The sequence below is a fragment of the Cupressus sempervirens genome, chromosome 2, assembly GCF_028749045.1.
Source record: "Cupressus sempervirens isolate cs-2001-9-10 chromosome 2, ASM2874904v1, whole genome shotgun sequence".
Lineage (NCBI taxonomy): Eukaryota > Viridiplantae > Streptophyta > Pinopsida > Cupressales > Cupressaceae > Cupressus > Cupressus sempervirens.
The window spans coordinates 43,343,598-43,359,973 of record NC_143119.1 but is presented as its reverse complement, the minus strand read 5'-3'; the positions used below and the strand labels follow the sequence as shown (position 1 = coordinate 43,359,973).

The window sequence follows — 16,376 nt, the reverse complement described above, 5'->3', positions numbered from 1 at the left end:
TGTTGCATTCGCTGTATGGTTCCCAAGGATGTCATGTGTTCATTATTAGATAAACACATGAATATGGCAGGTCTTTTATCCTAAGTTGCCGATTTGGGTTCGGGGACGGGTTCGGGTTCAGGGTTCGGTTCGTGGGTTCGGGCAATTTTTTTTTCCCCATTTGGGTTCGTGGGTGGGTTCGTTAGTGTATATATATATATATATATATATATATATATATATATATATATATATATGCAAAAAAAATATAAACTCATATAGTTGTAAAAGTAAAACTAAGTCATTCCATAGTATGAATATATCAATGTTACTTGATTATTGATCAATGCCAAATGTCAAAGATAAATATTAAATACTCACTCATTAATCTATGCTAATGTTGAATAAAATCATACATTGAATTACTAAAATGCAAAATGGAATTTCAAAACATAGACTACTTCATCAGATTGATAGATAATAAATTATGACTTAATAAAGTTTGAAACTGTGAAACATAGTGATAAATCATAAATGACTCAATGAGTCAATGACAAATGTTTAAACATAGTTTATCAAAGATGCAAATGCCCTTCAAGGGTCAAATGGGTCATCAAAATATGAGGGATCAATGGCTTCATCCTCATCTATATCATTGACATTTTCCACATCATTGGAACCCAAACCGGTTCCACTAGCCCCAGATGCAGCCACATCCTCCTCCTCGTCCTCCTCAACATCTAGCAAGGCAATTCTAAATATATCTTGGACAGTCATATCCAAGTTAGAAGTCTCAGGTAGTACATCCCACAACTTCTCTGGTCCCTTCTTATATCCTGGATCCTTGCGTGATAAGAGGCGCCAGTTGTTGTGAATAAATACCAAGTCCTCTGCTTTCTTTGAACCCAACCGGTTACGCTTCACTGAGTGGATAAAGGAGTATGTACTCCAATTCCGCTCAGCAGCAGAAGAGCTTGCAACCTAGAGAGACAACCAACAAATTTTAAAAAATTAGCTAAGTAATTTTACAATACAATAGGAATTTAAGAGTGCTAATTCGACAAGCTAAGTAGCCATAAGAAAAGGAAAAAAAACTTAAATACATACTTGTGACAAGATCTTAATGGCAAGAGGTTGGAGGTACATGTAACTTTCCCCATGTAAGTACCACCATCCAATGGCATCCAATTTACTTTGGTCATTGATTGCATCAGGCTCTGCATTTTTGCTTGAGACAAAATCAACAAACTCTCTCCTAACATTTGATGCCACATCAGGATCACTAAAGAGCCTGTTAAGTGCCCTCTTATACCCAACAGCAACTTCAGGATCTCTATATGGTGCCACTCTACCAGGAATCGCAAGTATCTCACTGCTATAATATCTAGGAGAAAGTGCATATGCCAAGAGGTGCAAAGGTGTAGTCATCTTGTTCCAACGATGTAGAACAATTTTCTCCACCTTAGTGTACAAGGTATCAGGATCCTGCTCTCTCCTCTGAATGACCTGAGATGTCAAATGATGTACATGTAAGTTATCTTGATGTAGTGTTAATAACTTAATTAAAATCAAAAATCAAAATCTCTCAATAAACAAGGATAAAGTATTGTATAAAAATTTAAACTTACTGATTTCATTCTTTCTAGCATAGAGTCCATGGCATCATATATGTTTCCCAAACAAGGCTCATCCGTGTCGGCATACCGAAGCATAGACATGATGGGCTCGGTGAGTTCTAATGCATATTCCACCCTATTCCAAAAATTATCACTCAAGATCAAATCCTTTACAGTTTTGGCCTTTTCTGTATCAGCTTGCTTCCATCCACCCCATTTGTTGCTAATAACCATTTGACCCAATGCCTCTTTCACCCTCACAAGTCGTCTAAAGACGATTGTGTGTGAAGCAAACCTTGTTTCAGCAACCTATTACCATGTTAATTCAAATTGTAAGTTAATATGATAACACAAAAATTTAAGAATATGTATTAAATTTTGTAAAGTATGACACAAAAATTAATATGATAAATGAAGCTAAATAAAGTTGAAAATTTACCTTCAATAATTCCAAGCGGGAGAAAGTTCTGAAAATTGCTTGTGACATATGGTTGTTTGTCACAAACATTTGGATCTGCTCACCCTCCTCATACACATTTTTCATCCATTCAATTTGGCTGCCCATTGTTTTCATCACCAAGTTCAAGGTGTGGACAGTGCATGGTGTCCAAAAGATATGCTCATATCGTGCTTCTACCAAAGCACCTGCAGCCTTACAAACTTTAGCATTGTCCGTTATTACTTGGACAACACTGTCAACTCCCACGGACTCTATGGATTCAATGAGAAGTTGGGCAATAAAATTTGCATCCTTTACTTGCCCTTCACAATCAACCACCTTCAAAAACATTGCCCCCTTGGGGCAAACAGCAATCACATTTATTAATGGACGGTTTTTGCAATCTTTCCATCCATCAGAGACAATGCTCACCCCCGTTTGGATCCAAGAATCTCTTATTGGTTTGAGGAGGTTTTCTACATTCTTTCTCTCCTTATGCAATATGGTGGTTCTCAACTTTTCATATCCAGGGGATTGGTAACCATGAGGTGCATCATTTATTGCTTTCACCATCTCTCTCCAATAAGGGGATCTCACTAGATTGAATGAAACACCATTTGTAATGAGGCAACGCCCAACCTTTATGTCAGCAATTTCTCTCTTGTCATTTTCAAATGCCGTATCTAATGGGCCTCTCTTGCGGGATGCGGGTGTTTCTATTTCATCTTCATCCATAGATGGGGTAGGTAGGAAGGGATGTGGTTTACTAATTGTTTGAGAGGGTGGTGTTGGTGGTATTTGCTTTGACTTATCTTTTTTTACCTTTGACACTAACCTATCAGCCTCTTCTTGTTCTTTTAACATGCCTACTATTTGAGGAGCTGACAACCCTTTTTTACCTCCCTCTAGGGGCCCCTCACACATGGAAATCCCTTGACCTGGTGGACCTATCAAATGATGTTTAACCCGGAAATAGGAGCTTCTATATTGGTTTTGGCAAAAATTGCATTTCCATATATACCCTCCCCCACCAGCACATTGCTCAATTCTTGTTGTATACTTCCACAAAGGAGAGCCTTTATCAATTTTAAATCTTTGGGATCCCACCCCACCCACTGAACCCTGACTACTCATTCTTGGATTCTTGCAATCTATAAAAACAAATTTAAAAAAATATTTCAAAACTTATACAAAACTTGATAAAAATTTAGAACAATAAATATAAAAAATTTAAAAAACTAAAAACAAACTATGAAAGAAGCAAAAGGAAGGATCAAATGCATACCTGGAACACTCAACACTGATTATTTGAAGGATTTGAAACTCCACAAATAATCTCTAAAACCTTCTCTTCAAACTTGCAAAATGGCCACACCAAAATGAGAGAGCAAAATGACAAAGCAAATGAGAGATTAGATGAATGAAATGCATCTAATAGGCCTTACTTTAGGGTTTGGCAAAAAAAATAATGAAAAAAACATTATTTTATTGCTTTTTTGGGCCACTTTTTGGCCCCACCTACCGCGGGTCCGCCCGGATTCGCCCGGGTCCGCGACCGGTCCGGGCAGGGTCCGCATTTTGGCCTGCGGGTCCTCCCGGGTCCGTGCTTGGTCCGCATTTTGGCCTGCGGGTCCTCCCGGGTCCGTGCAAGCATGGACCCGGGAGGACCCGCAGGCCAAAATGCGGACCCTGCCCGGACCGGTCGTGGACCCGGGCTCGGATCTGGACCCGAATGAATCCGGACCCGGACCCGAGCTCCAGGGTGCGAATCCGGTAACTTAGCTTTTATCACTATTCAAGTTTATTCATATAGATTGTTGTGTATAGAGTTTATTCACTCGTAATATGAGAGTGTCATCAGCAGACTTGTAAGATAAAATCATCAATGTTAAATAATTTGCATACTTTCTTGTTTTCCTACTTTGATATCACTCTTTTCCATCTTTTTCAATGCATCACAGCTTATCATATGAAAGTTGATCCATCAATCCTCAATCACCAAACTCCTCAACATTGCATATACTCTTCAATGCCTATCGCATACATTGTATTTGATTTGTATAAGTGCAATGTACAATTTTAGATCCATTTATCTTTAACTCTTCAAAAGTGCATAATCAATAATATAAACTTGACTTCTCTTTTGGTCCTTTTGGATCTTGCAAAATTCTTTCGACATCAATAAATAACATTCTTTATATGATATTGGCTTCCTTGAGACTTATCACACATGATAGCTTAGCTTTCTTGTAATTTCATGTTTTTACCTTTGAGAGTGATGATAGTTATACTGATAATCTCGGCAAAGGAAATCTATGACCATCTTCACAAGTTGTATGAGGTTAACAATACTAGCAAGGCTTTGGCTCTTCACATGCAGCTTCTTCATATCAAAATGGGCAAAGAAGACTCCATTAGTTCTTTCTTTCTGAAAAATTCAGAATTAAAAGATCAATTGGATACTATTGGAGAGTCTATTAATGACAAAGAACTTGTCATGTTAGCCATGAATGGTCTCTCACATTTTTGGGAATCATTCATTTAAGGTATCAATGGTAGAAGCGAGCTTCCAAATTTTGATAGATTAAGATCTGATTGTATTCAAGAAGAATGCAAGTTGGAGGCCAGGGGAAATTCTCGTAAATCTTTCAATGAGGAAGATCAAGTCCTTAATAGTTATTACTCATAGTTTCAAGAAAAGAGGAAAGAAAAGGAATTCAGGAGCTTTGATGATAAGTATCCCTCTTCTTCATCTTCTGATTTTAAAAGGAAAAGAGATATGTCCAAACTGAAATGTTTCAGAGGTAATAAATAATGTCATTATTCTAGAAAGTGTACCATGAATCTTGATCATCAAGTGGTTTTTTCTGATGTAAAAGATTCAAGTTCTTTCAAGGACCCCAACAATTATCCAGAAGGATTTCTTTTCATTTCAGCGTTGTCCAGTAATGTTCCAGCAGATTGCAATACTTGGTTGATAGATAGTGGTGCTTCTCACCACATTTCAGGCTATAAGCAACATCTATCAAATTTGGAAGAAAAGGACTCTCACTTGCAAGTAATCATTGGAGATGATGCTTCCTATTCCGCTAAACAGGCTGGTAACACTTCATTCAAATTAAGTTCTGGTATACCTCTTCATCTTAGCAATTTCTATTTGTTCCTGGTATCAAGAGGAACTTAATTTCTATTTCAGCCTTAGAGGATATAGGTTTTAATGTTGCTTTCACTAATGGAACAGTAGTTGCATGGAAGAAAACCTCTGATTTTAACTCAACTTAAGTGATTGGAGTTCGTCATGAACGTCTCTACAAGCTTTCTGTAAATCAAATTCGAGTTTTAAATCATGATGCCTCTGATAATAATTTGTTGTTGCATAGAAGGTTTAATCATCTCAACTGCAAATCTCTCTTTACTATGGATAAGCTGGTTGTACGTCTTCCTAAACTTAGTGCTTCCTATGATGGCATTTGCAAGGGATGTGCATTGGGCAAATTCACTAAGGGTCCTTTTCGTTCAAGCGACAGTAGAGCTAAGCATGTGCTAGAATTGTTTCACTCTGATTTGTGTGGGCCCAAGTCTTCAGCTTCATTAAGTGGATTTTGGTATTATGTCACATTTATTGATGACTTCTCTCACAAGACTTGGATTTTCTCTCTTAAATCCAAGGAATCTGATGAAGTATTATCTAAGTTTAAGGAATTTAAAGCTCTTGCAAAAAATATCACAGAAAAGAAGATCAAGACTCTCAGATCTGACAATGGGGGTGAATTTATCTCTTGTGCATTTCAATCCTTTTGTGTTGATTTGGGAATTAAGAGGGACTTTTGCATTCCTTACAATCCTCAACAGAACAGTGTTGCTGAAACGAAAAACAGAGCCATAGTTGAGGCTGCTAAAGCCATGATTCATGATCAAGGGTTGTAGATTTTTCTTTGGGCTGAAGCTTGCAGGACAGCAGCATATGTTCAAAATAGGAGCCCTCACATTGATCTTAACAACATGACTCTGGAAGAAGCCTTTTCTGGTTCTAAACCTGATGTATGTCATCTTAAAATATTTGGTTGTTCAATTTATATTCATATTCCCAAAGATTAAAGATCTAAATTAGAACCCTCGGGAAAGAAGGGGATTTTTGTTTGTTATAGTGAATTGTCTAAGGCTTATAATATTTACATTCTGGGTCAAAAGATGATTGAGTTAAGAAGAGATGTCTCCTTTGAAGAAAATTTGATATGTGGAAGATCTATCGAACCCTCTTCAGATATTGATATGGAAGCACCTGTAATCTCTCAAGAACTTCCTCTTGCTACTCCCTCTTCTCCTAGCCTTGTTGAGAGGGAGGACTCTCCTGATGATTGTCCTTAATTTCAGCCTGATTTTGATGTTGGTCCTAGTGTTCCAGTGAATGAAAAGAAAAGCCCATTGTGGGCTAGAAATACTGTACAAGATGTTGAAAACATTTCAGCTCCACGGGAAACCCTTAGAGAAAGTAAAAGGCCTCAGAAATTTGACAGTTATGTAGCCTTGATGTGTAATATCATTGACTCTGAACCTTCTTGTTTTGATTTAGCTATAGGACAGCAAGTTTGGAGAGACGTCATGTTGGGGGAGTATGATTCAATCATGAAAAATGATTTTTGGGAGATTGTCCCTCGTCCAAAAGGTAAATCAGTTATTTCTTCTCAATGGTTGTTCAAAATTAAGCAAGGTGCTGATGGGAGTATGGAGAAATTCAAAGCCAGCTTTGTAGCAAGGAGCTTTTCTCAAAAAGAGGTATAGACTATGATGAGACTTTTGCTCTTGTAGCTAGATACACTTCTATTAGACCTATAATTACTATTGTAGCTGTTAAAAAATGGAAGCTACCCCAAATGGATGTCAAGACAGCCTTTCTTAACGGTTTCATTGATGAAGAAGTTTTGTGGAACAGCCTGAAGGATTTGTAATTCATAAACAGAGATTCTCATGTTTGCAAGCTGAAAAAAAGTACTGTATGGTCTAAAGCAAGCTCCTCAGGCTTGGTATGTTCGTATTGATAGATATCTTCTGAGCTTGGGTTTTATAAAAAATGAAGTTGATCCGAATATCTATTTCAAAGGTATAATAACCTCATGCTGATCCTAGTTCTTTATGTTGATGATCTCTTCATTACTAATGATGATAAATTGATAGACAAATGTGAGAATGACTTAACTTCTGAATTTGAGATGAAAGATCTTGGATTAATGCACTACTTTCTTGGATTGGAAATTTGGCAAAAGTTTGATGAGATTAATCTCAGCTGAGGCAAGTATGTTGTAGATATTCTTAAAAGATTCGGAGAGCTTGATTGCAAACCAAATGTGACTCCTATGGAGGTTAATTTGAAAAGACTTCAAGAAGTTCTTGCTGATTCAGATTTGATTATTTCCGCTCTCTATAGACAGTTGATTGATTCCCTCATGTATCTTGTTAATACTAGGCCAGATATCTACTATGCAGTTAATACTTTGAGTCAGTTTATGTGAGAACCAAGGAAATTTCATCTCATTGCTGCTAAGCACATTCTTAGATATGTCCGTTGAACTCTAAAGTATGGATTGAAGTTTTCACACACTGATGATCTTCAGCTTCATGGTTTTCCTGATTTAGATTGGGTTGGTTGCATTATGGACAGAAAGGTACAACAGGTTTTTGCTTCAGCCTTGTGTCTGCTATGATTTCATGGTGCAGCAAGAAGCAAAAATGTGTTGCTCAAAGCTCAGCTGAGGCTGAATATGTGGTTGCTTATACAGCAGCTCAAGAAGCAATATGGCTTCGTAAACTCCTCATAGGATTATTTGGAGAATCATTGAACTCTACCACTATTTTTTGTGACAATCAGAGCTGTATTAAAATTTCATCAATCCTGTCTTCCATGACAAGTCTAAACACATAGAAATCAAATTCCATTACTTAAGAGACATGGTGTTTCGAAAGATTGTGGAGATGAAATACATCAGCACAAATGAGAAAACTGCTGATATACTCACCAAGCCATTGTCTAAGGTGAAACTTTCTTATTTTAGAAATAAGCTAGGTATGATCAACTTTGAGACTTAAATGGATCTAAGTTTTGTTTTTGTTATTTATGTGTGAATAGACAAGGTAGGTTGTAAGATTTAGCTATGATAACTCTTTCACTCTAGGAATGATCATCATGTGGAGTGAATCCATGATGACGTCACAAGGAGTAAATCCATGATGGGAGTTGGATGTCATGTTTAGTTACTCCATGACAGTTCATGTGGAGATCATCCATGATTAAAAGGCTTAGCTGAGATTTTTACAAGTTTATCATGTTGAGTGATTCCATGATTTTTATTTGTGAATAAACTCTACATTGAGTGTTCTTATGATTATGAATAGTGTTCTTATGATTATGAATAAAATATTTTTGTTCATTGAATGATCTCAGTAATTCCTAATTAATTTCATATTTGCCCAGAGGAAGTGTTAAAATTTATAGCATCATATGAAATATTTAATCTTGTAATTCAAGTATTCATTCTAACGATTCCATTGGTTAGATCTGTCGGCATATTGATAGGCAGGTATAGCTCTTTCAACATACCAATGTATGGCTCAAACGAAATTGGGAAAATGGGCAAACTTGTGTGATGCCAATATGACTACCAAAGCACTCTGAAATTCACTCATTGGTTCTGATTTTAGCCCTGATGTGATATCTCACTAAACAATTCAAAGGCTCCATTCCTGTTTTTCTGACTTCCCTTTGCTAAAGTTTGTTTGAGGCAATAAATGTATAAGATACATAACACAGTCGTCAGAAGAACCTAGGTTCGAACCCAAGCTGGTAATTGGAAAATACTATGATATAACCACAAATAAATATTGAAAAGTAAAAGCAAAGATTAAAGGAGCATCCTCGCATGCAATTTTGCTCAGCAATCAAGCATGGCTATAACAACAGAAATTAGCAAACAACATGAAAGCCTTGTTGTGTACCCACAAATGCCTGATAAAATATGTTCTTATTTCTCAAAACAGAATCAAAATTTCATTGCAGGTGAAAAGTTTAAGAGAAATGACCTGAACTTGACCCTTGCGAACCGCTGAATATCTCCTAAATCGGTACCTAACAATGGACGAAATCAATGGTGGAATTTCTGCAGCACGAATAGCATGCACTGTTGAAGTACAGGAGGACGGGTATCTAAGATTCCATTGGTATTGCCCAAAATTATTATCACTATTGTTCCATTTACAGATGGAAAAGCTTTGCCCCCCTTCGAAACCTAATTTTACTCCGCTGCTTCCTCTAAGTTGAAAAGAAGTTGCCAGTCTCAACCATGTTGTAGGGCATATGGTAGAAACGCACATTTTCTAATAGCTGCAACGCTTGACCATTTACACTAATGGTGGCCAAGCAAGAATTGGTGTCTTGCTTTTTTCACATATGCTCGTTGTTTGTTTCATCTACTACTTCATATCCAATCAGCCCATTCTTTCAAATTTCAAATTTCAGCATAGGGTGACCGTCCAAGTGGCCTCCAAGTGCTAGATATGGTGACCGTCAAATTCCAGGCTTCCTGACTATATGCTACGAAAAGCTGTGTGTTCTCTTTGCCCACTGATTTTTCTTGAAGGATATCTTTCCGAATTGAATACATTCCATCGTCTGTCATACAATATTCCCAATATGAGCAGCCCTAACAAAAGGATCGAATGGTGAAATTGAAAGAATAGGCTGGTTGGACACCTCTACATCAGCCACATATTTGCACCTTGGTAAGAAAACATATTAATACAATTAGCTAATATGATTGCTAATATACTATTGTTTACATTAACAATATGTTTTTTACCAAAGTGCAAATATGTTGTTGCCTCAACAGAGCCCTCAACTTGGCTCCTAGTTGCATGGCTAGGAGAGTTGCATGAGATTCCGCTACATTATTAGTTCCATCCAGTTTTCTTTCTGATGTTATGGCTTTAACCTCCCCATTAGCCTTTCTTGCAATGGCCCTTGCTCTTGAAACCCCCGAGTTAATTTTAGAGGCTCCGTTGAAGTTATTTTTTATCCAACCTTCATCCAACGGTATTCAAATTGCATTCTCCCTACCTTTTGTTTTGTCCACTCTCCTACTTCCATCATTATACCAGTTAATTTTCACATCTAACCAGTTTCTTTGAATCAAACAATCCCATGAAGAGAAAATCCTATTAGCCTATCCTCGAAAAGTAATTACTTGCAACATTTCCCCTAATTACTAACACATATTATACAATTAGCTAACATACTATTGTTTATTAGCAATGTGTTTTATATTTGCACCTTGGTAAAAAAACATATTACTAACAAACAATAGTATGTTAGCAATTATGTTACTTAATTGTAAGTGTTTGCAGATTACTAATACATATTAATGTAATTAGCTAACATTATCACTAACATACTATTGTTTGTTAACAATATTTTTTTTACCAAAGTGCAAATATGCTATTGCGTAGATAGTGTCATGCAATGTTTAAGCCCATAGAAGTCGAGCACGAGCACAACTTGGCACAACTTTCGACGATGCAAATAAGTTGCACCGTAGTCGATGCCCAAGCTGAGGGCCAATAATTTTCATTTGGAAAAAGATTCAAAGATCATAGTCAGTATGTTTTAAATGAGACATTCACAAACTTGGTATTTACAAAGCCAAATAGATGAAATTATTAAATATTTGGATAAGTTCACGAACTTTAAAATTAGCCACACTTTAGAGAGGCGATAAATTTATCCAATATTGGAGAAGTGATGTTGGAGAACTTCAGCAACTATCCGCAACAAGAGTTATTATAGTAAAGTAATGGCACATCTATAAGGATGGTGGGAGATGTGATGTAAAATTGTAATTATGAGACAAATTAAAGACTGCCCAAATGGATATGATGGTGGTTTTCGGTGGCATTCCTAAACTCCGAGAAGAATTAATTGTGAGGTGACAGACAAAGCGTGTGAAGGGAAGAGTATAGAGCAACAAGAGTGGTTATATTACTAGCAGCAAAGACAAAGTGTGGTAAGAAAGTAAGGTTTTCTTATTTTATTTTTTTAAGGAAGAAGAAAATGAAGATGGAGGTCACTTTTTTTAGTTGATTCAAACAAACAACTAAGATCTTTCAAGGAACCTGCAAGATGGGAACGAGTTAAAGGTTTACTAAAAATAAAAACAAAGGAGATGATCTCAGTTGTGTTGGAGGTTATTGGAGACCAGTTCCAAGAAAGAGCTATAAAAAGGCGCACAAACCTGGACATGATTTTAGTCTTCATTGCATGGGGTTTGGAGCTGAACAAGAGCACCTACAAAGTGGAATCGGTAACACGAGCATTGTTTGTAGAGGATATGCTAGATAGACTAGAATCAATCATGGAGTTGTTGATTCTAGGTATTGGGAAAGATATCAGTGAGTGTTTTGTTGACAAGGATGATGCTCGATGCTTCAGCTACATGCCCTTTTTGCACTAGAAAGCACAAGTTGATAAAACCCTAATGTATAGGAAAGTAGAGGATGCCTGGCATAGAGTAGTGAGGGAACTGGGGCATGTGGAACAGTTAGAGCAAGATCCAGTTGTCAGGCTATGGAGGAATGTTCCTCGTCGCAAAAGAAGCAGTGGAGGCTCTTGGCAGGATCGGACAGAGATGAAGGGATGAGGCACGGTAGATAAAAAATATATAATTTTGAGGACGATAGCCAAGCGATGAAGGGAATGAGAAAAATTTTTGAGTTTGCATGGAGATGACGAGAAAGAGAGAGCATAAAAGATAGAGAACTTCAGTCAACTATATGAATTTGAAGGAAAACCAGGTTTGAGTTTTGTATAGTCAAAACTGCAGATAGATGAAAATGCAACATAAGAGAGATAGAGCTCAAGTATGAGCTAATATAAATGTTTTTATGGATGAATTTGTAGTATGTAAAAATTTAGACTATATAGTTCTAAAATAGAGGAAAGGCTAATAGATGAAAATTAGCTATAAAAGGGGAAGAAAGAATGTATGCTTGAAGGGTAGAAGAGGTTGATGATGGTAGGACTCAATCCATTATGGAAGTTATGTACTTATGTTTTTCTAATTAATACAGAAAACCTATTATCGATAAATAAAGATGTGTTAGTAATTTGCAAACACTTACTATTAAATAACATAATTGCTAACATACTATTGTTTGTTAGCAATATGTATTTTTACCAAGGTGCAAATATGTTGTTGCATAGATAGTGCCTAAAATCTATACTTATAATAGAAATATACCACAGTAATTTTTTTTTTAAATAAAATAAAAATCTTTTGAATTAATATGATATTGCATAGGGGAAAAAATGAAATCATATTTTTTAATTTTATGAATTTAATTTCAGCTTTTATTTTAATAAAAACATACCACAATAAGTTCTTTAAAAAAATAAAAAAATTATTTTCAATTAATATGATATTAAATAGTAAAGAAAATAAAATCATATTTTTTAATTTTATGAATTTAGTTTTTTTTACTTACAAACTTTTATTTTAAATATAAATATCTTAAATATATAACAATAAATTTCTAAAATATATATACCAATAGATACAATTTGATAAATAGACGAATTAATTTTTTAAATAATAAGAATATAAAATTGTCATAAGTATTACAAAATAGGATAAATAACTAAAACAAAACAAAATTATCACTTTATCATTAATAATAATAATACTTACAATTCAAAATATAAAATATAATATTAATATTTTATTAAAATTTACGACTTTCCCCCCTCATCTGGCACTACTTTAGTTGACTGAGGACTTGCTTCTTATATGGTTTTTTTAATGAATAGTATTTGATTCTGACTTCGGTCGTGTGAACTCTTGAGGGGTGATCTTGTATCCTCGGCCCCCTTTTTTGTGAATTGTACTCTTAGTATATTTTTATTAATAGAAAACAACTATTCATCAAAAAAATTATGACTTTAATATAATATCATATTTGAAAAAAAATAACTTTGGAAAAAATCCTTTAATTTTTTGCACAACAAACTTTATCAATTAAAATTAAATTGCTTACAACAAAGAAAATGAACTAGTTATAAACATTATGCTAAGCTTAAGGAAAATTTGGTGGGAACATATCGGAAGTCATGTAGGTCAAATTTGACTCATGTCATCCTGGTCACATCACCATTCCCTATTTCATTGCATAGCCGAGAAGTCGAGCACGAGTAGGACTTGGCACAACTTTTGACAATGCAAATAAGTTACACTGTAGTAGGTGCCTTCACATTATAACTTAATTTGTACCTTTATTTATTTCAATAATTGCACAACCAATAAAATAATTACAAATTATTATTGTACTTGTCAATACTATTGCATTCACTTTATCTCAATACTCAATAAATGTTAACTAATGAAAATCTTTCTCTTTTTTTTCATTATCCAAATATTTATTTATAAAGTTTAAATTTATATTATTTATTTTTTCCATAAAAAATATTATTTATTTGCATTCTCGTTGGTTTAAACCAATTTGTGATATAGAAATGCTTTAAGAATACCATATTGTATAATTTTAGCCAAAAAAATTGTATGTGATTTCATTTTATATAAACGTAAATATTAATATAATATAACAAAATTCGATATAATTCTTTGCTTTTGTAGAGTACAATTTTATGGTTTTTTAAGTTTTAGACTTTGAAAATAATTTTGTAAATTATTTAATATTTAATAAGAGCTCTATCGAGCACGAGTCCCTGCCTACTGTTAAAGTATGAGAAATTATTATAACTAAATATATGTAATATTAGTTAGAGATATAATATGTGAATATACAATATTAATATTTTGATATTAGTTCTAGATATTTATTTGATTTTTTTATAGAAAAGATTAACATTTATGTATTATAAAATATATTTGATTATAATTATGTAACAATATTAAGTTAATTTTTATTAGTTTATAGATATATAAAAATTAAGTTTAGGAAAATTGTGTGAATCATATGGTTAATATACTAAATCTTGATGTGATGTATATGTGAAACGTTAAATTTGACTTGTACTATATAAGACATTTAAAGCTTGTATTAGTTTACATTACTATATTTGTAAATAAAAATATAGTCCAATAGGTTGAAATAAATATTGCTCAATGTTACTTATTACTACTATTTCAATTAAATTTATGTTAGGCTTATATATTTAATTTCTTAATGCATATTTATTTATATTTCATTCACTTTTCATCGTGAAATATGAAAACATTGAAATATATTAGACTTATTTGTCTTAATATTTATTTTTAGCGAAAATTAAATTTTGACCCATAATAGAAATATTGAAAAACTCTACATACAACATAAATTTTCAATGATTTTATAGATTTAATTTTTTAACTTAGTTAAATAATAAATAAATTTATAGATTAATGAGAATTAAATTTTACTATATATATATAAACTATTTAATGATTTTGATCAATATGAAAAATTGAGTCATAATAGTATATAATTTATTTATTTTTAAATATTATTAAAGTTTCAAAAATATTATTTACAAATGCTAAATATTTATAATATCTGTATTAGTCTTAGCTAAAATATTAATTAAACTAAAAGTAAAAAATATTTTACCTTTCAAATCATTAACAATTTTTACTTTTATGCTTCAAGTCTAGTCTATAAGTACTCAGTGTCTCGATGTAGATATTACCTAGATAGCTTATTTAGGATAACCACTTATAAGGATAGGTGGTTTGGGGTTTCTTGTTAATTAGTGTTCTTGTTCCTTATACTTCCCATAGGTACATAAGAGTTAGGTGGTTTAGGGTTGGTTCCTTTTTAAGTCTTAGTAGCATTTTAATGTTCTCATAGGGTTCTTTAAATTATAGGATAAATTATGATTAGTTTCAATAATCATTTAGGTTTTGTCACTGCTTGCAATGATGCATGTCTTTTAATGGTAGCTTATCTACCTCATGATTCTCCAATGACGTCAAGCATCTTAGTTAGTGCAGAACAGTGGAGCACCTTCTAGAGAAATCGTTGTCCTGTCTTATTCTTCTTTTTATAGTGCCTTGTCTATGTCATTCGGTTTGTCACTTTACAGACATGTATTCAAATATATGTGTTTTTCATACCGCCGAGGTTTGCACTATGGCCTTTCAAGGCAACATCAAACCTGAAAGATGGAGTCAAATTCTTAAGCTAGTTGATGAGATGACTCACATTGTAGTAAGTAGGGCTATTGGTGAAGGTTTTTTCAACTATGATTTCACTTGTAGAACAAATAACGATATCATTGGCATATTCATTGGATGCATGGACAAAGTCGGGATCTCCAAATGGACTATAGTAAGACTCTGTTTTAACATCTTTGATTCTACTTGGTATCATGGTGTTTTCAAAGTAATCATGAGTTTGGATAAAAATTTATGTGTGCCTCTCTCGAAAATGTATATGAATCACCTACCAGGAAGTATGGTTGTGGCAAACATTCTTAGGAGGCTTGCCATAGTAATTAGGGATATGGCTACATTCAATTTGGCTTGGCCTAAGATGGAATCCTGATTCCATTTCCTCCTTCACTAGAGAAAGATCACACTAGATCAAGGCCTCAAATGGCTTAGTGATTATCTCTGCCTTTTCAAGGCTTATATCCACCCTGGAGTGGGTTTTGGTAATTTGGATATGTTGGATTTCTGCACTCCCAATATTGAGAAGACTAGCAGAGCAAGATCTTCTTTCAAATTTAACCCTCATTTTCAGTCTAAAGACCTGAATGACATTACAAAAGTGATTATGGTGTTCTAGAAGAAATAAGGAGTTCTCAAGTTTCAACGGTTTTGGATTCTCAATTTGTTTTGCTCTAGTGTGTTGGTTGGGCTAAGATGTAATATCTCCCTCGAAATTTGGGAGATTTGTTAGGGATTCTTGGTTTTCAAATATGCGGTTAGCTTAATAGATCTTATCATTTTTTCACATCATTCTAGATAAGTATATGCCAGCCCTTTTTTAGGCTCTTTTAGTTAAGATGAAAAGCTACTAAAGGTTGATTCTAGTATGTAATCAAGGAACAGATAGTCTCTGTGTTTTCTGGATTATTAGATGTTTGGGTATAATTATAATTATCTGCTCTCAGTATGAACTTAAATAATAATCATTAGTATGAATTATTCATCTCTTTTGAAGGCTTCATTTCTTGTATTAAGTTTATTTGAACTTTCATTTCATTATGAGTTATCTAGTAATGCATTAGGCTTGATGCATGGAAAGTTGGTTTGGAAATTTAGATATAGATTTATGTTGTTCGAACAAGTAGATTTTCGAAT

General features: G+C 34.1%; 1 protein-coding gene across 1 annotated transcript; it reads right to left on the bottom strand.

Annotated features, from left to right (window-relative positions):
- Positions 1–449: 449 nt before the first annotated feature.
- Positions 450–9,797, bottom strand: LOC149570979 (uncharacterized). Its single transcript, XM_089812550.1, has 4 exons — positions 9,109–9,797; positions 1,608–1,904; positions 1,087–1,485; positions 450–960 (listed from the first exon to the last, which is right to left on the bottom strand). Exons 1-4 carry the CDS (start codon positions 9,397–9,399, stop codon positions 574–576), a joined length of 1,374 nt encoding a protein of 457 aa, XP_089668676.1. The 5' UTR covers positions 9,400–9,797; the 3' UTR covers positions 450–573.
- Between the last annotated feature and the right edge of the window lie 6,579 nt (positions 9,798–16,376).